The 22,435-nt window shown below is 33.6% G+C and overlaps 1 protein-coding gene across 1 annotated transcript; it reads left to right on the forward strand.

Moving 5' to 3' along the window:
• Positions 1–8,455: 8,455 nt before the first annotated feature.
• Positions 8,456–22,071, forward strand: LOC149005783 (polyubiquitin 3-like). The gene is made up of 6 exons (XM_089168161.1): positions 8,456–8,673; positions 10,388–10,647; positions 11,962–12,063; positions 18,738–18,849; positions 20,143–20,402; positions 21,746–22,071. Exons 1-6 carry the CDS (start codon positions 8,581–8,583, stop codon positions 21,855–21,857), a joined length of 939 nt encoding a protein of 312 aa, XP_089024287.1. The 5' UTR covers positions 8,456–8,580; the 3' UTR covers positions 21,858–22,071.
• The last annotated feature ends 364 nt before the right edge of the window (positions 22,072–22,435 follow it).

Genomic DNA, 22,435 nt, shown 5'->3' on the forward strand with positions numbered 1-22,435 from the left:
CTTCAGGCAAACCGCCGTGATTCTTGATCATGAAGAAGAAGAAGAACCTGCTAATTAAAGATTATTCCATTATCAAGTTCAAGTTCAAGCTTGGGTGTCTTTCAATTTTGTTTTTTTTTTCTCTCTTTTGGGTACAGTTTATTATGTTTATGTGTTACAGTAACTTCTTGTCAAAATTTTTTTTTTTTTGAGGTAGAAGAAGCAATTTTCGTGCTTTACTCAATCAAAACCTTAGTATTTTGGAGATTATCTTATGTAATTTTGATTACTTTAATTTTCACACTCTAATTCGTGAGTGGGAGATATATTAATATTATTTGAATTATAACTTGTTTACAATGAAACTCTATAACTTTTTGATACTTTAATTATAATTCAAATTCTTTGTGATCGGTTGGAGATAAGATCAATTGAAAATAGAGTTAATTATAGTGGATTTAATTTGAATCTGAATTTAAAATATCACTAAAACTCTTGGTGATCGGTTGGCGATAAGATCAATTGAAGATAGAGTTAATTATAGTGGATTTAATTTGAATTTGAATTTAAATTAATAGACTAAGTTTGTAAAGTTTACTTAGATTACTCCACGTGAATCTACAAATTTCATCATTTTTTATATTTATAGTGGAATCCAAAAGAATGACTTAATTTACGTTTTTAGGCAAAAAAGTAAAATCCCTGAATTTCATGAATTCATAGAGGTTTTACAACCAAACATGTATAAATCTTCAATTCATGAATTCAAGGATTTGAAATCTCTGGATTTAGATAACGAAACAGGGTCTTATACACGAAGCAATCTCTATCAAAGCTATTGTGAATAAATGCATGAACATGGATTCCTTGTCAATTTGGCATTATGATGTTTAACTGTGATGTGTAAAACGTATTTGGGCGGCTAGGTATCCAAGGATAACTTGCTGTACTTTGTATTTCTATCTACTCTCAATTGGATTTTCAATGTCATGGTGAAAACCTGTTATTACATGTGGGAGAATAAAGAATCAGGTTGTGTTCTCTAAACTCAAACCCAATCTTATTAATTGTTATCCTCTTTTGGTTTTGTCATGTTACACAACCCCTGGAATATGCCATCAAATTCCTTGGAACCCTAAGTGCACGTTTGGAAATGGATTTTTTTAGAATGATGTTCTTTGCGAGAATTATTTTCTAGTATTATTATCAAAGAACACTTGAACAATGGGGATTAAAAAAAATAAATAAAAAAATAAAAATAAAAATAAAATTCTTATAAAGACAAGAAAAAGTTAAAAATTGCCCGTGAATGAAGTTTTAGTTGTGGAGAATTATTTATTTTGAATTGTTTTTCACGCTTTAAACTGTGGAGAGCAATTTGTTTATAACTGTGATACAATTGTGCTACAAGCGGTGGACTCTTTTTCAGCTGCAAAAAAGTTTTAGTGTGTTTATTCATAACAAAGTCTACTTTCTTATCTAATTTTTCAGCTGCAGAAAAGTTTTAGTGTGTTTATTCATAACAAAGTCTACTTTCTTATCTAATTGAAATACGTCCCTCATATTTGAACTTGAGAGGTGAATATACATGGGCCAATACAGGCTAAAATTGTGGGAGAAAAATTTTGAAAAATCATGAAAGAAAAAAGATAGATTCGAAGTCTATTAAATAAAAATTGGTTAAACATTCAATTTATCATAAATTAATTAAAAAAAAATCAATGATTATGATTAGATCTGATAACATCAATGGCTGAATTATTACGATATTTAAATTTCTATTAGTAGAAGAGAAAGAAAGAACAAATAAATAAAATTATACTTTATGAAAAGAATATTAGAAAAATCGTGAGTGTGAGAGAAAAAGGGGAATAATTTGAAAAAGAGAGAGTGAATACCTGATAACTGTGGAAATATTTTGTCTACTAACTATTCAAATATTTTTGGAGGGGACAAATAGTATAGAAGTATTTGAAACATAAACCAATAAAAGAAGAGATTCATGAGAGAATAAATAAGAATAAAAATATGAAAGAATATAGGAAGAAATTCATGGATCATAAGTTAGTTTTTTTTTTTTTTTTTAATTTTTGGAGGGGGCAAGTAGTATAGTGGTATTTGATACGTAAAGTGGGAGAAATAAGGAAAAAATATAGGGATTTTTAAAATTTCAAAAAATCAATCTTGATGAAACCTAATCTCTGCTGCTGCTGCTCTGTTATAAATTAAGTACGCATTGCTATCTAGTTTCTCCTCTAATAGGTTTGGTTCTTCTTTAGGGTTTGTTGCTTCTTCTTGTCGAATTTGAATTTGTTTTTTAACAGCAGTAGTTAATAGTCTTGATGGAGCCAAAAGTGAAAGGGAATGATGGTGGATGGACGATAATCTCGATGGAGGAGCCAAAAGGGAACGATGGTGGTGGTGGATGGACGAGAGCCCGTGTGAAGAAATTGTTGAATGCGTTGGCTAAGAATGTGAGAGTGAAATTGGAATTCAAGGTGAAAAGAAGTTATGCGAGTATGAATTCGGATAATGAGGAGGAACTGCGTCAGATCTGCAAGTTGATTAATTCGAATTCGGACAATTACGAAAGCCCTCCGACTTGGAGTTTGATTCATCATCAGTTCAAAGACGCCTACCTTTGGTTTCCACTTGCGGTTGCTGTTGTTGCCGGCGTTCTTGCTCTGTTATCTCCGTATGAAATATGGAGTATTGGATTTACGTTTTTGGTTCATCTGTTGTTCATTTTCTCGATTTCATACGTTATCGCTAATGTCTGGGAGATGCGATGCGCCGAGAAAGCACTGCTAGAAACTCGGTTCAGGCAAGCCGCTGCGGTCATTCCTGATCATGAAGAAGAAGAAGAAGAAGAAGAACCTCCTAAGTAAGGATTATTCCATTAACGCAGTCTCAAGCTTTGGTGTCTTTCAGTTTTGTTATTTTCCCCCTCTCCATACAGTTTTTATTTTTGTGTCTCAAATTTGAGGTAGAAGAACCAATTTCCGTGCTTTAATTTACTCAATCAAATCCTTAGTTTCATTATTATTTTGGAGGTAATTACTCTTTTACGGTAGTGCCTTAAGTTAGAATTTTGTTTGACGGATAATTTTTTCACACTCTAATTCGTGGAAATATATATTAATATTATTTGAATTATATTTTGAATATGATCCTGCCCCGTTGATTTGAATTTAGAGATTTTTCCTTAATTGTTTGTTAGCCTCAAATCTATCGGAGAAGTTTGTAGAGTTCTATCAAACTACTCCGTTTTGGTCCTGAATTTCATGAATTCATAGAGGTTTTACAACTAAACATGTATAAGTCTCCAATTCATGAATTTAAAGATTTGAAATCTCTGGATTCAGCTAACAAAACTTATATATGAACTAATCTCCTATTGTAAATAAATGCATGAACATGGATTACTGTCAATTAATTTGGCATTATGATGTTTAACTGTGATGGTTAAAACGTATTTGAGCTGTTAGGTCACTGTATCTCCGAATTTAAATAACTTGCTGCACTTGTGTATCTCACTTTGTATTTCTATCTATTCTCAATTGGATTTTTAGTGTCATGGTGAAAACCTGTTATTACATGATGGAGAATAAAGAATCAAGTTGTGTGTGTTCTCTAAACTCAACCCCAATCTTATCAATTGTTGTCCTCTTTTGGTTTTGTCACGCCCAATCTTATCAATCTAAAACTGTTCCAAAAACAATTTATGTTGTTTTTATTTTAACAAACAAAAAGATCAATCAAACAACTGGGGGGGAAAGAAAAGTGCATTTGAATAGAAGTTTGAGTTAATATCCATTTAGTTTTTGTTTTTAAGGACGATGAAGATAGTCAACATTGTTTTACAAAATGTCTTCTTAGACAAGAAAATTAGACCGTATAATTTCCTAAAAACTAAAGAACAATCCATTTTACCAAATATTTTTTAGCGCCAAAAACTGTTCCAAAACTTTTGTTGTTTTTTTTGAGACAAAAAGTCAATCCCCTTTTTGTTTTATTTCAAAGTGTTTTTTCAAACATGAATTGGAAATTTTGAAAACTTCTACTTTTAGAAACAGTTTTTTTGCAACAATTATTTCTCAAATCAAAAGTTGGGTTGGGATATGTTTAGATAGAATCATTTATAGTGAGTACTCATGAGATTTTTTATATTCTAAACGTAAGAATCTCGCTAAAACCCAATTAATGCTATGTTCGCTTCTAAAAGCAAGTTTTATCGAGCCCAGGTCCTCTCCATCCAACCTACCTAGCTAGCTATTTCTTCTTTATCTTTATGGGGTTTATTATTAATGAAGGAATTTTAAATTGAAATTTTCCAATCATTATTTATAACAAAACTCTATAAATAAATTAATTAATGGAAACATACCATAACAAACTCTTATCTGCCACTAATCTTGTAATTTCTTTATTATTGTATTTATAATATGTTAGAGTTTATTTATTTAAATAAATAAAAGTAAAGATTTGAACTTCTCATTATTATGATGTGGCCCAAATATTATTGGTAATTTACAACTCAGTTCAAGGTGGTTTACGTGGAGGTGTTTGATGCCTACAGGGCTCATCTAAACCTATATTATGAGGAAAAAATATTACGGTAGTTTTCTATAAACTCTGGTCCTCGGTTTTGTTAGCAAGAAAAAGAAATTTCCTGTCTCTCCATCATTCGCTTGGTAAGAATAAACTGGAAGAACTTGCTTTCTTCAATATCGAAGATGACAACCTTCTCGGAGAGAAACTCGCAAAAGACTTTTAGAAACAAGTTTAACATGTTTTCTGCATGATTGAACTAAGAACATGACTAGTTAGGTTTTTGATTTCAATATTAAGTAAATTGATTACTCTGCTAATAGTTCTTACATTATATTCTTTCATTTGTTCCAAAAAAAAAACACACACACACACAACCCTTCATGGATTATTGTCTAATGAGTCTCTACCAAATTTTATGTTAAAATTTCAAAAACCCTAGCAGTCAATCTGACCCAACCCATTTCTTATTGGTTTGGTTTGGTTTTGATTTGGAATGTAACAAAACTTAGTCCTAAATCAGATCATTCAAATCAGAACTAATAATGAAATTTGAAAACCGGATTTAAATAGATACACAAACTGAATCGATATAAAGTTATAAACCCGGAAATCATTAAAAGAAAATAAGACATTTTTGTAAATGATCTTACGCGCCCTTATGGATTTAGGAGTGTGATCGGCCCAGGTTGGAATGGGCTGGGCTGGACCCAGGCTAACTTGGGCCATGACCCATTAATTAGTTGAACCCAAAGCCAAACCCAGGCCCAACTTTACTGGGTCCAACCCAAACCTCGTAAGAATCCCGAGTAAAAATTTGTGTTGTTTCTAGGGCTGCAACAGGGTCGGGTTGGAACGGGCTTTTGCAATCCCAAGTATAGTCTTATGTATTCTAATCTAAGCCCATTCCAGTCATGACCTTAATTTAGGGCCAACGATTATTGTTCCTGACCCTAAGCACCCACTTTGATTGGCCCTGTCCCTAATCCTTATTGACTTATCATTGGCCCTAGCCCTGATTGGCCTTATACTTTGCCCAATCTCTAGCCTTGATTGGCCTATCCTTGTCCATGTTTTTAATTTATTAATATCAAACATCAGGTCAAATTAGGGCCAAAATCAAGGTTAGAGTTAGGGCAAAAAATCAGGAATGGGTCGGAGAGGGCCGATGGGCCATAAAGTAAACTCAGTCCTCCCTTGGCCCTAGTCGGGGCTATAATATTTTGGCCCTAACCCGCCCTAAGGGCCAAATAACATATAACACTAGAAAACTCTTTTGTATTGAATTGAATTAAATTGTTTTTCACGCTTTAAACTGTGGAGAGCATTTTGTTTTATAAGTGTACTATAAATATGCTACAAGCGGACTCTTTTTCATTTGCAAAAGAGTTATAGTTTTTCTATTCATAACAAACTCTACTTTCCCATCTGATTGAAATACTATTAAGAACTAGCTAAAAGAGTTATAGTGTCTCTATTCATAACAAACTCTACTTTCCTATCTAATTGAAATACTGTTAAGAGCTAGCTAACTAAGCACATCAGCAAAACAAAATGAACAGGGTATAGAAAAAAAGTATTGAACAACTTAAAAAATGCTGCTTATGATCAGGTTTAAATAAATCAAAACCACAACCAACAAATCCACTGTTAGGATCCCACGATTACTATATAACAGAGTGAAATTCTGTTCCTAAAAATTAGCAACCACTTGGACTTAATCATCTTGGACTCATCTACTTGCCTCAATCCTAAATACTCGGTCAAGCAAACAAGCAGCAAACAGAAAAACTACTTTAATTCCAACAATTACATCTCTCAAATTGTAGATATCCTGATGAAACCGAATTTCTGCTGCTCTGTTAAAAATTAAATATGCATTAATTTCTCTAATAGGTTTTTTTTTTTTGGCTTTGTTGCTCTTCTTCTTGTCGAGTTTGTTTTTTCACAGCAGCAGCGAATAATTTGATGGAGACAAGAGAGAATGATGGTGGATTGACGACAGCCCATGTCAGGAAATTGTTGAGGGGGTTCAGGGGTTGGCTAGGAATGTCAAAATGGAATGCCAAATCCCTTCGACATGGATTTGATTCTTCAACAGTTCAACGATGCCTTTCTTAGGATTCTACTTGGGCTTTTTGTTGTTTCTGTCTTTGTTGCTGGGTTCTATCGGTATGAAATATGGAGCATTTCAAATCTATCTTTTTTTTATTTTTTATAATTTTTTTCACAATTTCTTTTTCACTTTTTTTCTTTCATGATTTTTTAAAGTTTTTCTCACATAATTTTATTTCCTACTTTATTTTAATATATTTTTTATAATTTACTTATAATTGTGTTATTTATATTTTAGTCCTCCTATTAATTTACCTAATTTTTGACTGTAGTCCTATGTCAAAATATAATAAAAGATTCTGAAATGGGACCCAAAGTGGGTTCCAATGTATATTCGGCCTCAATGTTCAATCTTAGCTCTCCCCCTGATTCTCTCCCTTTTAGGTACAGCTTTTATGTTTATGCCTTTGATGTAATAATCTTCTGGGAGTGCAAAGGTTTTTTTTTTTTTTTTTTTTTCTTTTTCTTTTTTGAGGTATAAGAAGCAGTTTTAATGCTTTACTGAATCAAAACCTTAGTTTGTTAATTTTTTTTCTTTTTTTTCTTCAAATTTACTATCAAACTAGGGTTCGTTGCCATACTTTATCTGGGTTAAATTAGCGTTCATTTCAAGTAAACGACTCTCTAGCACAAAAACAAAACTTATAAAGATTGAATTGGACGGATTCTAAAACATTATTTAGAATTTAGGAAAATTCTACTCTAAGAAACAGTTTTGGGTCAATAACTATTTATCGAATAAAAAGTTGGGTGTGAGTTACGTTGTTTAGATAGAATAGTTTATAAAGGAGTAGTCAAGAGATTTGACATTATAAACATAAGGATTAAGAACTGTGCTAAAACCCAACTAAGATTATAATTATTATTATTATTTTTTATCAATTTTCATTCTCTATTATACATATTTAAAAGAAAAAAGTACAAGAATTCATTATTGGTTAAGAATGAAAAATAGTTTGGTGACATTTTTTGGTAATAAATTATGGAATGAAAATTAAGTTTGGTATGTTTGCTTTTAAGCAAGAGTCGTTCTCATGTTATGGTTTGAGAGAGGTTGAAAGTGAGAAGTGAAAAAAAGAGGAAAAAAATAAAACTTTTATAAAAGAATGTATATTGACTATTTTAGGCACATCTTAATTTTAAATTTTCAAGTAAATGAAGAGTATCACCCATAATTTTTTTCTATTATGGATTTTGAAAGTTTTTTTTTTAATTTTAAATAAAAATAAAATTAATAATAGATATTAGCAACTAAAATAATAAAAAAAATCTCACAAAATGATAATTGATAGCAAAATGTTCACTTTTAAAAGCAAGTTTTATCCAGTCTTCTCTACCCAACCTAGCTAGTTCTTCATTGTCTTTAGGAGGGTTATTATTGATGAAGGAATTTTAAATTCAAAATTTCCAATCAGTATTCATAATAAACTCTATAAATAAATAAATTAATTAATGGAAACAGACCACAACTCCACTGAAATACGTCTCTCTCTCTCTCTCATGTTTGAACTCAACTCATTCAAATTGTAGATCTTCTGATAAAATCGAATCTCTGCTCTATTATAAGTTATTACTTATAAGCACACATTGCTATCTGAGGTGATTTATGTACACTTGTCACTCATCGGATGGTCAATTTCTGCATAGGGAGAAGATAAAAAAACCTTCCACGGTCCCACCTCTGCCCCACACAGACTTAAGCTTGGACACAATTAATTAATCAACGTGGTGGGGTCCACGCATACTCCTTACATTTTATATATATATAGATATATATAGTTATTTATTATTTATATCTCCTGCCTTTCTTTCTCTCTGTCTTGTCGAGGAGGAGGCGAAGTAGAATTTGGTGGTGTCCAATACTTTGATTCTGCCTAGACCTCAGTTTCTCTCTCGCGCTCGCTCGCTCGCTGAAGGTTGAAGCAGTTGATAGATATGCAGATCTTCGTTAAAACTCTCACCGGAAAGACTATTACTCTCGAAGTCGAGAGCAGTGATACCATTGACAATGTTAAGGCCAAAATTCAGGTTCGCTTCTTTTCTTTTCTTTTCTTTGCTTCTATTCTATAATTTTATCCTTCAAATCATTCACTTTTGATACAAAGATTTCGGCTTCTGATTTCTTCACTGTTCTTCGAATTCGTCAGATTTTCTTTTATTAATCTTGCTTTTAGGGCTTATTAAGGAGTTCTTTATATTCGAAATACTTCTCTGAAGTTGGGGTTGGGGTTGGGGTTGGGGTTGGGGTTGGGGTTCGGGTAGGGTTAGGGAAGCTATGTTGGTTATTAAATCCCTCATAGAGGGATTCTTTCTGTGCTTGTGGTTCAGTATTGAGTTTTTTTTTTCTTCTTCTCTCTCTTGTGTTTTAAATTTGCGGTGTTTGATTGTCAATTTCTCCAGTCATCTATTCTTATTTGTTATTGTCAGATTGGATTTGGTGTTTTGGCGTATGGTTTCGATATTTGGTTATCCCCTATATCTTTTGGGAATTTTGGATTTCGGAATTTGTGTTGTTTGTTTGATCGTCGTATCGTGTTTGACATTTCTATCATAGAATGTGTTATTACTTTTGACAAGCACTCCAAAACCTTTCTTCGAATAAAAAAGGTTTATTTGCGGTTTGCAGAACCTATCCTAATCGTGAGTAAGGTAGTGGATTTGGGAGAGCAGCGGCAGGATTGTAGATAAAGAGTAATAAGAAAATTTGGACAATCAAAGTGACAACAAAACTGAAGTGCACAGTTTGATCGAGCTTTCAATTGAAGAATTGAAAAAAAAAGCCTAATTTTCAGTTGTGAAACCCTACATTAGATTCCCATCTAAGAGGCGTCATTTGCTAATGATCATTGGAAAATTGTAACTGTTGATCATTGCCCCCTCAAAGTTGATACGTGGATGCCTATTAATTTTTCTTAATTCTCCAATTCCTGGAAAAGTCTTTTGCATCCCCAGGGGAATCATTGTAATGTCTTTTAGTTTATTTTAGAAGTTGATTTGGTTTCCCAGTTATTCATGGTTTCTCTTTATGCGTGGTGTAACTTCCTCATTGTTCAAAAGCTTGAGAAAGATGACTAAAGTTGATTTTGTTTATGGGCTTATTTGTTAGTAAACATATATGCCTTCTACACTCTGCTTCTCTCCCCACCCTCACACCACCCCCCCCCCCAAAAAAAAAAAAAAAGAAGCATTTTTTTCTTATGTGATTTTATTTCCTCCCCTCTTCTTCTTCCTTCACTGGCCCTTCACCTCATCCCCGCACCTATTTACATCTTACATGCAGACATTAATTGATGGACTCTCTCATTACAATTTTAAAATTTGCATGACATCAAGAGGGGAAAAAAATAAAGTGAATTATGTCCTTGATGGAAAAAAAATAAAGTGAATTATGTTCTATTTTTTATACAACAAATCCCTCAATTCTCTTCTTAAAGAAAGGAAAGAAGGAGAAAACAGGCTAGGTTTATGTGGGGGCATGCTTATCTCTGTCTCAACCTTTTGCCTCTCAATATTGTTGTTGGTGATATTCTCCTGCCTGAAAAATAATGCAAACTTGTAGACCTACCTAATTTTGATACCCAAATTCATGTCTTTATATATGACGCTACACTAATACACCTATCGTATTGTTGGCAGCAAACCTTTTATGGTTATGATCTAAGCTGACATCAGTTGTTTAGAACATAGCATAAAGCACTTTTCAGTTCTTCTTACTAATTAAGGTTAATAAACGGTTTTTCAGGATAAGGAGGGTATTCCACCTGATCAGCAACGACTGATATTTGCCGGGAAACAACTGGAAGATGGTCGGACTCTCGCAGATTACAACATCCAGAAAGAATCAACACTTCACTTGGTTTTGAGGCTTAGAGGTGGAACCATGATCAAGGTGAAGACCCTTACCGGGAAGGAAATTGAGATTGATATTGAACCAACTGATACCATTGAACGAATTAAGGAGAGAGTTGAGGAGAAAGAAGGGATTCCCCCGGTGCAACAAAGGTATGCTCTCTTTTTCTCTCTCTCTCTCTTACAAGATGGTATGCCATCCTTATAAGATTACTGTCCATCCTAATATCTCAGAAAACTCAAATTATATGACTTGCTCTAGGGTTACCTGCTCCTGAACTAACCTATACTCTCCTCGTGCATTATATATGATTCATTTTTTTAGTTGAAAACCTTTTACTTTAAGTTAACCATCCTATCTTAGGGCAACACTCATTTAGGCCTCTGTGGCTCTCACCTTACGGTGTGACCAATGTAGCATACTAGCCTGAACTTGGACATTTCAACCCCAAGTCAAACCTAATCCAAGGGACGTTTAGTTCTCTGAAGATCAGAAGTCAATTCTGTCTGGTCGGTTTGCTTGTGGTCAAGAGCTGACAGAATTTTCATTTATTGCTGCTCTTCTTTTGAAATGTCCTTTTGTTATCTTTTGTAACTTCTTTTGGTTGAAGACACCTGATGGAGAGTAAAGGACTTAATTTAGTAATTGCTGAAATTTTTTGCCTGTGTTTATTCATTTATCTGCATGCCCCTTTAATTATTGGTACTATTTGTGAATTGCTTGTGCATTGAAACTAATGAATTATCCTGTCAAGAAGTTTCCATCGGAATGCACAGAAAATTTTAAATACATTTACATAAACTCTTCAATATGCAAAATTTCATATGGAGTAGTGACTAGTGAGTATAACTGCAATGATGATGATTGTGAATTGAGCTCTTTTTTATGGGTGAACTGCCAATCTCAGTTGTGTTGTATCTTAATGATTAACCGCTGACTACATTTAAGGGGATTTTTGGGATTTTGACCCCTCGTCTGTAAAAGCTTTGGTAGATTGGTGTTGAGCCTGGGGTATTGATGCCCTTTTTGCCTTTATATGTGTCGAAAGTCTCCATGAGTAACCGAGGGAAAGATTAAAGAAGACTATGAGTAGAATGCAGTTAAACCCTGGGTAAAGATTATAGGCTTGTTTTGGCCAGAGTTTAGCAGGATAGCGCTGTTGCTAGGCCCTAACTGAGTGTTAGTCTGTTTTGAGCCACATGGATGACTGATGTGGGGAATCTGGCATTAGCATGTTTGGTGGTTGTTAATTTATTACATGTTTCTCCTTATATCTCTTTGAAAAGCTCCTTTCAGGACACAGGAAAGCCTAAGGATGGGGGCCTAACTGTGCTTTAAAATTCTGTGCTAGATTATCTGCCATGGGGCTCTTTCTGTTGCAGTTCATTAAGGCCTAGTCAAAACTGTTCCATTGCACTTATCATGGTCCATGACGTGATTTTGTTCTCTATCACCTTTGATTGCAGGCTCATCTATGCTGGAAAGCAGCTTGCAGACGATAAAACTGCCAAGGACTACAACATGGAGGGTGGTTCTGTTCTTCATCTCGTGCTTGCTCTTAGAGGCGGGTCTCTCTGATTCTTTTTCTCTTACATGATGTCCAAACTATCTGATCCTAATTTAAATCATGTGCATTGATTTGATTTGGGCATGTAGATCTTATATCTTGTGTAAAAACACCTAGATATCTTGAATGAGTTCAGAGTAATAGATTTTCTTTGATTGTTATACACTTTCAGTGGCACACAAGTTAATAAATTCGCTTTCCTTTTGAGTTGGAGACGTAGTGTGATATCCAACCCAGGTGCTGCATGGTGAGTGTTTTTCATAGATTTGTGAATTTTAATTCGCCAGGTCTTTTGTAACATGCGACTTTGTATCCTTGCTTCCCAAGATTCCTGAAACAGAACGAGGATTAATATTTTAAATAGTTCGAGAATTCTCTTAGAATATCGTTGGATAAACTGGGGTCAAAGATCAGTATATAGAATGACTTTTTTGTTAATTATATCATGCACACAATGTTCTTAAAGATTACCCTAATGCCCGAAAATCGTGGTTCACTTTTTGTTTTTATCATTGAGAGTTCCTATTTCATTCTGTTATTGTCTACCCCCTTCAAGAGTAGGTGTGCTTCAGGGTGGAATTTTATCGAGTCAGAAATGGACCATTCATTTTCTTATAGATGTATGACATGTGTCCAACTATTACATCAAATGGTCAAATTACGACCAAAATCAGGGCTAAGGTCAGGGGAAAAATCAGGGATGGTCCATAAAGTAAACTCAACCCGCCCTTGGCCCTAGTCAATGCTAGAATATTTTGGCCCTAACCCGCCTTGAAAGCCAAAATCTTAAGCCCAAGACCTATTCGGGCTCAGAGTGGGTGGGAAGGGCCAAACTTGCACCCCTAATTCTTGTTCACTCAATTGAATGAGTTAGGGTGAAGAAAACCAACTCAATCTAATTGCATTACAAGAACGGCAAATAATGGAAAGCAAACTATAATTAACATATAACACTGGAAAACTCTTTTGTATTGAATTGAATTAAATTGTTTTTCACGCTTTAAACTGTGGAGAGCATTTTGTTTATAGGTGTACTACACTTGTGTTACAAGCGGACTCTTTTTCAACTACAGAAGAGTTTTAGGGTCTGTTTGGTTTAATGAATCAAGATATTTAAAATCTCTAGATTCACAAATGGGAGATTTATACCTGTTTGGTTGTATGAATCCCTAGATTCATGAAATCTAGAGATTCATTTTTTTACATTAAAAACGTGAATTTGTAGATTTATGGGTATGCGGTGAAATCTTAGGATTTCACCCCTACTATAAAAACATTAAATATTTGAACTATGACTCCATAAGTGTTTTTTTAGAATGATTCTATAGATTTCATTACAAAGATTATAACAAAACCGTTAATTTTATGAACCATGACTCCATAGATTTAAAATCTCTAGATTTTTGAAATCTTCAAACTCAAGTAATCAAACAGGCCTTTAGTATGTTTATTCATAACAAACTCTACTTTCCTATGTGATTGAAATACTGTTAAGAAATCTGTTAAGAGCTAGTTAACTTAGCACAACAACAAAACAAAATGAACAGAGTATAGGAAGCAAAAACAGAGTATTGAACAACACAAAATGGTGCTTACTTTATTGAATACGATCAGATTTAAATAAGCCAAAACCACAACCAACAAACCTACTGTTAGGAACCCACGATTACTAAATAACAGAATGAATTTCTGTTCTTAAAAAACAGCAACTACTTGGACTCATCTACTTCGCCACAATCCTAAATACTCGATCAAGCAAACAAACAGTAAACAAAAAAACTATTTTGATTCCAACAAATACGTCTCTCAAATTGTAGATATCTGATGAAACCGAATCTCTGCCGCTCTGTTAAAAATTAAGTACGCATGAATTTCTCTAATAGGTTCTTCTTTTGACTTTGTTGCTTCTTCTTCTTCTTGTGGAGTTTGTTTTTCACAGCAGCGAATGATCTTGATGGAGTCAAGAGGGAATGATGGTAGATGGACGAGAGCCCGTGTCAAGAAATTGTTGAAGGCTTTGGATAAGAATGTGAGAGTGAAGTGGGAATTTAAACTGAAAAGAAGTTATGCCATGATGGATTCAGATCTGTAGCTTGATTGATTCCGACAATTACGAAAGCCCTTCGACCTGGAGTTTGATTCTTCAACAGTTCATCGCGCTTCTTGTTGTTGCAATCGTTGTTGCTCGGTTATGTCTGTATGGAACTAGGAGGATTGGACTTGAGGTTTTGGCTGGTCTGACGTTCTTGATTCTAATTTCATACGTTGTCAATCAAGTCCAGGAGGAGCGACACGCCTTGAAAGCACTGCTAGAAAATCAGTTCAGGAAAGTGAACGGTGATCATGAAGAAGAAGAAGAACCTGCTAATTAAGGATTATTCCATTAACGTTGAACTCAAGCAGTCAAGCTCAAGCTCAAGCTTTGGTGTCTTTCAATTTTGTTTTTTTTTCCTCCCTTTTCGGGTACAGTTTTTATTTTTATGTTGTACGTAACTTTCTTGTCACTTTTTTTTATTCTTCTTCTTTTTCTTTTGGAGGTAGAACTTAGTAGAACAATTTTCGTGCTTTACTCAATCAAAACCTTAATTTGATATTTTTTGTGGTAATTACTCTTTTAGGGTAGGGTAGTGCCTGTTTGGTTAAGTTAGAATTTTATTTAAGAGATAATTATTTTACCTTATAATTCTTATATTAATATTATTTAAATTATAACTTACTTACAATGAAACTCTATAACTTGTTGATATTTTAATTATAATTCAAACTCTTCGTGATCAGTTGAAGATAAAATCAATTGAAGATAAAATTAGTTAAGGTGTATTTGAATTTGAATTTATAGACTATCCTTAATTGTTTTGTTAGCCTCAAATCTATCCAAGTTTGTAGTGTTCCGTTAGATTACTCCACGTGAATCCACAAATTTATTAATTTTATATTTATAGTGGAATCCATAAGAATGACTTAATTCATGTTTTTAGGAAAAAAAAAGTAAAATCCTTCAATTTCATGAATTCATAGAGGTTTTACAACCAAACATGTATAAATCTCCATTCATGAATTCGAGGATTGGAAATGTCTGGATTCAGATAACGAAACAGGGTCTTATACGCGAAGCAATCTCTGTTAAAGCTATTGTGATAAATGCATGAACATGGATTCCCTGTCAATTTGGCATTATGATGTTTAACTTTGATGGGTAAAACGTATTTGGGCTGCCAGGTCTTCGAATCTAGATAACTTGCTGTACTTTGTGCATCTCATTTTGTATTTCTATTTACTCACAATTGGATTTTCATGTTGGGTTTTGTGGGCTTAACTAACGCTGATCCCTTTATCTGGCCTATATTCCTTCAGAGGTATTATTGACATTTACTATTATAGGAGTGGTTAAAGGTTATGGATTTATATTATAAATAATTTCTTGGTTTTACTATTTCACATGATACGTTTGGGTTTGAGGTTGTTTTCTCATACATTCAAACCAAGCATTCCAAGGAGATCAAAAAGAGGATCTATAACAAGAACGCACTACATGTATTTATTTCTACGCTTCGGTGATTATATTCAAACTATGATTTAAACATTATAAGAACAATATAGGTCCTGGTGGATCCAACATTTTAATGTCATTGTGAAACCCTGTTATTACATGTTGGAGAATAAAGAATTAGGTTGTGTTCTCTAAACTCAAACCCAATCCTATCAATTGTTATCCTCTTTTGGTTTTGTCATGTTACACAACCCCTGGAAAATGCCATCAAATTCCTTGGAGCCCTAAGTGCACGTTTGGTAATGGATTTTTTTAGAATGATGTTCTTTGCGAGAATTATTTTTTATTGTTTTTATCAAAGAACAGTGGTACGAGCATAATTTTGATCGTGTGATAAAATTTGTACTCAGAACACTTGAGCAATGGAGATTTAAAAATAAAATAAAATTTTATGAACGCAAGAAAAAGTTAAAAGTTGCATGTGAATGAAGTTTGAGTCAAATGTACATCTAATTTTTATTTGGGATAATTACTATTGCCCCCCTTATTATAGCTTTATTACTAAAATAATCCTACTCTTTATGAAATTACTGTTGCCCCCCTCAATTCTAACAGTGTTAAGCAACCATTAAGGTTGAATGTTTAATGTCTATTTTACCCTTTTATAATTAAAAATGCCAAATAAAATATTATCCTCATTTAGAAAAAAAATCATATGAAATAATTTTACATGTGTATTTTTATCATCTTGAATTGAAAAAAAAGGCACCCTATTGGGTAGTAGGACTTCTTAAAATAACTAACATCAAATTAGACAATAAATAAATAATAATCCATTAGAAGTAGAAACTTCTTAAATTGATAACACTAAACTAGAAAGTAAATAAAAAAATTTAAAATAACACAAAAAATTAGGAATTACTATTTTTTTTATTACCAAATTGAAAAGTAGATATCGAAATTTGAAAATGAGTATCCCTTGATTTTCTCTCTTTTTTTAGACTAGGAAAGAAGATTGTTTAATTAGGTTTAAGTTTTTCCTAATTACTCAGGATAGTAATATAATTTAATGTAAAGTGTAAATAAATAATATAATAGACTATAGGGTTAATTTGGAATTTTTAAATAAATAAAATATGCCATATCATCATTTAAGTAATGGAGTATCCTATTTCGTGCTTTACTCAATCAAAAGATTCAAAACCTTAGTTTGTTTCTTTTTAAAACGATGTTCTTTGCTATAATTATTTTCTAGCTTTTTTATAAAGGACGGTGGTCCAAACATAATTTTGATCATATGGTAAAATTTGTACTCAGAATACTTGAGGCGATGGAGAATTAGAAGAAAAAAAAATTTCTTATGAAGGTAGAAAGGAGTTAGAAGTTGCATGTGAATGAAATTTGAATTGAATGTTCATCTTTGATGTAATTTTGACGTGCTTTTTATTTTTGAAAACAACGAAGAAAGTCAACATTGTTTTGTAAAAAGCCTTCTTAGACAAGAAAATTGAACCGGTTCATTTTCTAAAAACGAAAGAAAGACCCATTTTACCTAATGTTTTTTGGTGTTTTAAAAACACAAGAAGACCAAAAATTGTTCCTTGGTTGTTACCAATCATGCCCTAAGAATGCCATAGAATAAGCCCAAACTATTAAATCCCCCCAACTTTGAGCAAGATAAGTGGTTTTAAATAAGGACCCATTTTGTAATTCATCTGAAAAACTATTATGTTGGTTCTTACTTTGAGGAACAATAAGATCAATAAAAAACCATTGGATAGGATTGTTTTATTTCAAGGGATTTTTTAAACATTATTTAGAATTTAGAAAAATTCTACTTTAAGAAACAGTTTTGGTGCAAGAACTATTTCTCGAATAAAAAGTTGTGTGTGAGCTACATTTAGATAGAATGACCGTGCTAAATTCAACTAACACTTTTTTTTGTATCAATTTTTATTCTTTTTTTTTTTTTTTTTCGAAGGGGCTTTATTAAGCCAGGGGATGGAGATATTTAATATGCTTCAGAAAGAGTCGAACTCACACTAAAAGATGTTGGTTTCAACCGCTAGAATAGCTCTGCGTTGGCATCAATTTTCATTCTCTATTATGCCTATTTTAAAAAAAAGGTACAAGAATTCATTATTGGTCAAGAATGAAAAATAGTTTGGTGACATTTCTTGAGAATAAATTATGGAATGAAAATTAAGTTTGTATGTTTATTTTTAAGCAAGAGTAATTCTTACGTTAGGGTTTGAGAGAGGCTAAGACTGAAAAAGTGAAAAAACAAAGAAAAAATATAATTTTTATAAAAGAATATGTATTAACTATTTTACCCAATCCTAACTATAAATTTTCAAGTGAACCTACATGTAAATGAGAAAAATAAAATTATCACCCATAATTTTTGTCTGTTATGAATTTTGAAAGTTTTTTTTTTAATTTTAAATAATAATAAAACCAATAATAAATATCAAACAATTTAAAATAATAAAAAAATTCTCATAAAATGATAATTGATAGCAAAATGTTCACTTCTAAAAGCAAGTTTTATCGAGTCTCCTCTACCCAACCTAGCTAGCAAGCTAGTTCTTCTTTATCTTTTGGAGGGTTATTATTAAAGAAGGAATTTTAAATTCAAAATTTCCAATCATTATTCATAATAAACTCTTTAAATAAATTAATTAATGGAAAAATACCACAACTCCTTCTTTTCTAGCTGATTGAAAATTTGAATACGTCTCTCTCTCATATTTGAACTCAACTCACTCAAATGGAGGTTCACCAAAAAAAATATTCGTTCAAATTGTAATATTCTGATAAAATTGAATTTTTTTTATTAGTTTTTTACTTGTAAGTCCCACAAGATTTGTGGTGGTAAAGTCGTCGGAGAGCACTTTTGCGGGGTGATGATCCGATTCTTGCTATTTGAGGTGATCATTGTACGCTTGTCACTCATCGGATGGTCAATTTCTGCATAGGGAGAAGATAAAAAACCTCCCACCTCTGCCCCCACACAGAGTCAGAGTTAGACTTGGACACAATTAATAAATCAACGTGGTGGGGTATATATATATATATATATATCTCCCGCCTTTCTTTCTCTGTCTTGTCGACGAGAATACTTTGATTCTGCTTAGATCTTAGTTTCTCTCTCTCGCGCTCGCTCGTTCGCTCGCTGGCTGAAGGTTGAAGCAGTTGATAGATATGCAGATCTTCGTTAAAACTCTCACTGGGAAGACTATTACTCTCGAAGTCGAGAGCAGTGATACCATTGACAATGTTAAGGCCAAAATTCAGGTTCGCTTTTTTTCTTTGCTTATATTCTATAATTTTATCCTCCAAATCTTTCACTTTAGGTACAAAGATTTAGGCTTCTAATTTCTTCATGTTCTTCCAATTGGTTAGATTTTCTTTTATTAATCTTGCTTTTAGGGCTTATTTAGGAGTTCTTTATATTCGAAATACTTCTCTCTGGAGTTGGGGTTGGGGTAGGGTTAGGGTTAGGGAAGCTGTGTTGGTTATTAAATCCCTCATAGAGGGATTCTTTCTGTGCTTGTGGTTCAGTATTGAGTTTTTTCTTCTTCTTCTCTTTCTTGTGTTTTAAATTTGCGGTGTCTGATTGTCAATTCTCCAGTCATCTATTCTTATTTGTTATTGTCAGATTGGATTTGGTGTTTTGGCGTATGGTTTCGATATCTGGGTATCCCCTATATCTTTGGGGATTTTGGATTTCGGAATTTGTGTTGTTTGTTTGATCGTCTTATCCTGTTTGACACTTCTATCATAGAAGATGTTATTACTTTTGACAAGCACTCGAAAACCTGTCTTCGCAGCACCCGGGGAATCAATGTAATGTCTTTTTAGTTTATTTTAGAAGTTGATTTGGTTTCCCAGTTATTCATGGTTCTCTTTATGCGTGGTATAACTCCCTCATTGTTCAAAAAGCTTGAGAAAGATGACTAGAGTTGATTATGTTTACGGGCTTATTTGTTAGTAAACAATTATGCCTTCTACACTCCGCTTCTCCCCACCCTCACACCCCCCTCCCTTCCAAAAAAAAAAAAAAAAGCCTTTTTTTCTTATGTGATTTTATTTCCTCCCCTCTTCTTCTTCCTTCACTGGCCCTTCACCTCATCCCCGCACCTATTTACATCTTACATGCAGACATTAATTGATGGACTCTCTCATTACAATTTTAAAAATTGCATGACATCAAGAGGGGAAAAAAATATAAAGTGAATTATGTTCTATTTTTTATACAAAAAATCCCTCAATTCTCTTCTTAAAGAAAGGAAAGAAAACAGGCTAGGTTTATGTGGGGGCATGCTTATCTGTGTCTCAACCTTTCGCTTCTCAATATTGTTGTTGGTGATATTCTCCTGCCTGAAAGATAATGCGAACTTGTAGACCTTCCTAATTTTGATGCCCAAATTCATGTCTTTATATATGACGCTACACTAATACACCTATCGTATTGTTGGCAGCAAACCTTTTATGGTTATGATCTAAGCTGACATCAGTTGTTTAGAACATAGCATAAAGCACTTTTCAGTTTTTCTTACTAATTAAGGTTAATAAACGGTTTTTCAGGATAAGGAGGGTATTCCACCTGATCAGCAACGACTGATATTTGCCGGGAAACAACTGGAAGATGGTCGGACTCTCGCAGATTACAACATCCAGAAAGAATCAACACTTCACTTGGTTTTGAGGCTTAGAGGTGGAACCATGATCAAAGTGAAGACCCTTACCGGGAAGGAAATTGAGATTGATATTGAACCAACTGATACCGTTGATCGAATTAAGGAGAGAGTTGAGGAGAAAGAAGGGATTCCCCCAGTGCAACAAAGGTATGCTCTCTTCTTCTCTCTCTCTTACAAGATGGTATGCCATCCTTTTAAGATTACTGTCCATCCTAATATCTCAGAAAACTCAAATTATATGACTTGCTCTAGGGTAACCTGCCCCTGAACTAACCTATACTCTCTTCCTCATACATTATATATAATTCATTTTTACAGTTTAAAACCTTTTACTTTGAGTCAACCATCGTCTTAGGGCAACACTCATTTAGGCCTCTGTGGCTCTCACCTTACGGTGTGACCAATGTAGCATATTAGCCTGAACTTGGACATTTCAACCCCAAGTCAAACCTAATCCAAGGGAAGTTTAGTTCTCTGAAGATCAGAAGTCGATTCTGTCTGGTCGGTTTGCTTGTGGTCAAGAGCTGACAGAATTTTCATTTATTGCTGCTCTTCTTTTGAAATGTCCTTTTGTTATCTTTTACAACTTCTTTTGGAAGTGTCTTGAAGACACCTGACGGAGAGTAAAGGACTTATTTAGTAATTGCTGAAATTTTTTGCCTGTGTTTATTCATTTATCTGCATGCCCCTTCGATTATTGGTACTATTTGTGAATTGCTTGTGCATTGAAACTAATGAATTATCCTGTCAAGAAGGTTCCATCTGAATGCACAGATAATTTTAAGTACATTTACATAAACTCTTCAATATGCAAATTTCATATTGAGTAGTGAGTATAACTACAATGATCATGATTGTGAATTGAGCTCTTTTTATGGGTGTACTGCCAATCTTAGTTGTGTTGTATCTTAATGATTAACCGCTGACTACATTTAAGGGGATTTCCGGGATTCTAACCCGTTGTCTGTAAAAGCTTTCGTAGATTGGCGTTGAGCCTGGGGTATTGATGCCCTTTCTGCCTCTATATGTGTCGAAAGTCTCCATGAGTAACCAAGGGAAAGATTAAAGAAGACTATGAGTAGAATGCAGTTAAACCCTGGGTAAAGATTATAGGCTTGTTTTGGCCAGAGTTTAGCAGGATAGCCCTGTTGCTAGGCCCTAACTGAGTGTTAGTCTGTTTTGAGCCACATGGATGACTGATGTGGGGAATCTGACATTTGTTTTAGCATGTTTGGTGGTTGTTAATTTATTACATGTTTCTCCTTATATTTTCAGTCATTGAATGAAAAATGAAACTTGACTCTTTGAAAAGCTTTGTCATGACACAGGAAGGCCTGAGGATGGGGGCCTAACTGTGCTGTAAAATTCTGTGCCAGATTATTTGCCATGGGGCTCTTCTGTTGCAGTTCATTAAGGCCTAGTCAAAACTGTTCCGTTGCACTTATCATGGTCCATGACTTGATTTTGTTCTCTATCACCTTTGATTGCAGGCTCATCTATGCTGGAAAGCAGCTTGCAGACGATAAAACTGCCAAGGACTATAACATGGAGGGTGGCTCTGTTCTTCATCTTGTGCTTGCTCTTAGAGGCGGTTCTTTCTGATTCTATTTCTCTTACATAATTTCCAAACTATCTGATCCTAATTTAAATCCTATGCGTTGATTTGATTTGGGCATGTAGATCTTATTTCTTGTGTAAAAACATAGATATCTTGAATGAGTTCAGAGTAATAGATTCCTTTTGATTGTTATACATTTTCAGTGGCACACAAGTTAATAAATTTGCTTTCCTTTTGAGTTGGAGACGTAGTGTGATATCTAACTCAGGTGCTGCATGGTGAGTGTTTTTCATAGACTTGTGAAATGGGAATTGTTTTAATTCGCCAGGTCTCTTGTAACATGCGACTTTGGATCCTTTCTTCTCAAGATTCCTGAAACAGAACGATGATTAATATTGTAAATAGTTCGAGAATTCTCTTAGAATATCGTTGGATAAACTGGGGTCAAAGATCAGTATATAGAATGACTTTTTTTTTTAATTACATCATGCACACAATGCTCTTAAAGAATACCCTAATGCCCGAAAATCATGGTTCACTTTTGTTTTATCATTGAGAGTTACTATTTCATTCCGTTATTGTCTACCCCTTCACGAGTAGGTGCTTCATGGTGGAATTTTAT

This window comes from Hakea prostrata, chromosome 9 (genome assembly GCF_041222555.1).
Source record: "Hakea prostrata isolate BN-2017 chromosome 9, UWA_Hpros_2, whole genome shotgun sequence".
Taxonomy (NCBI): domain Eukaryota; kingdom Viridiplantae; phylum Streptophyta; class Magnoliopsida; order Proteales; family Proteaceae; genus Hakea; species Hakea prostrata.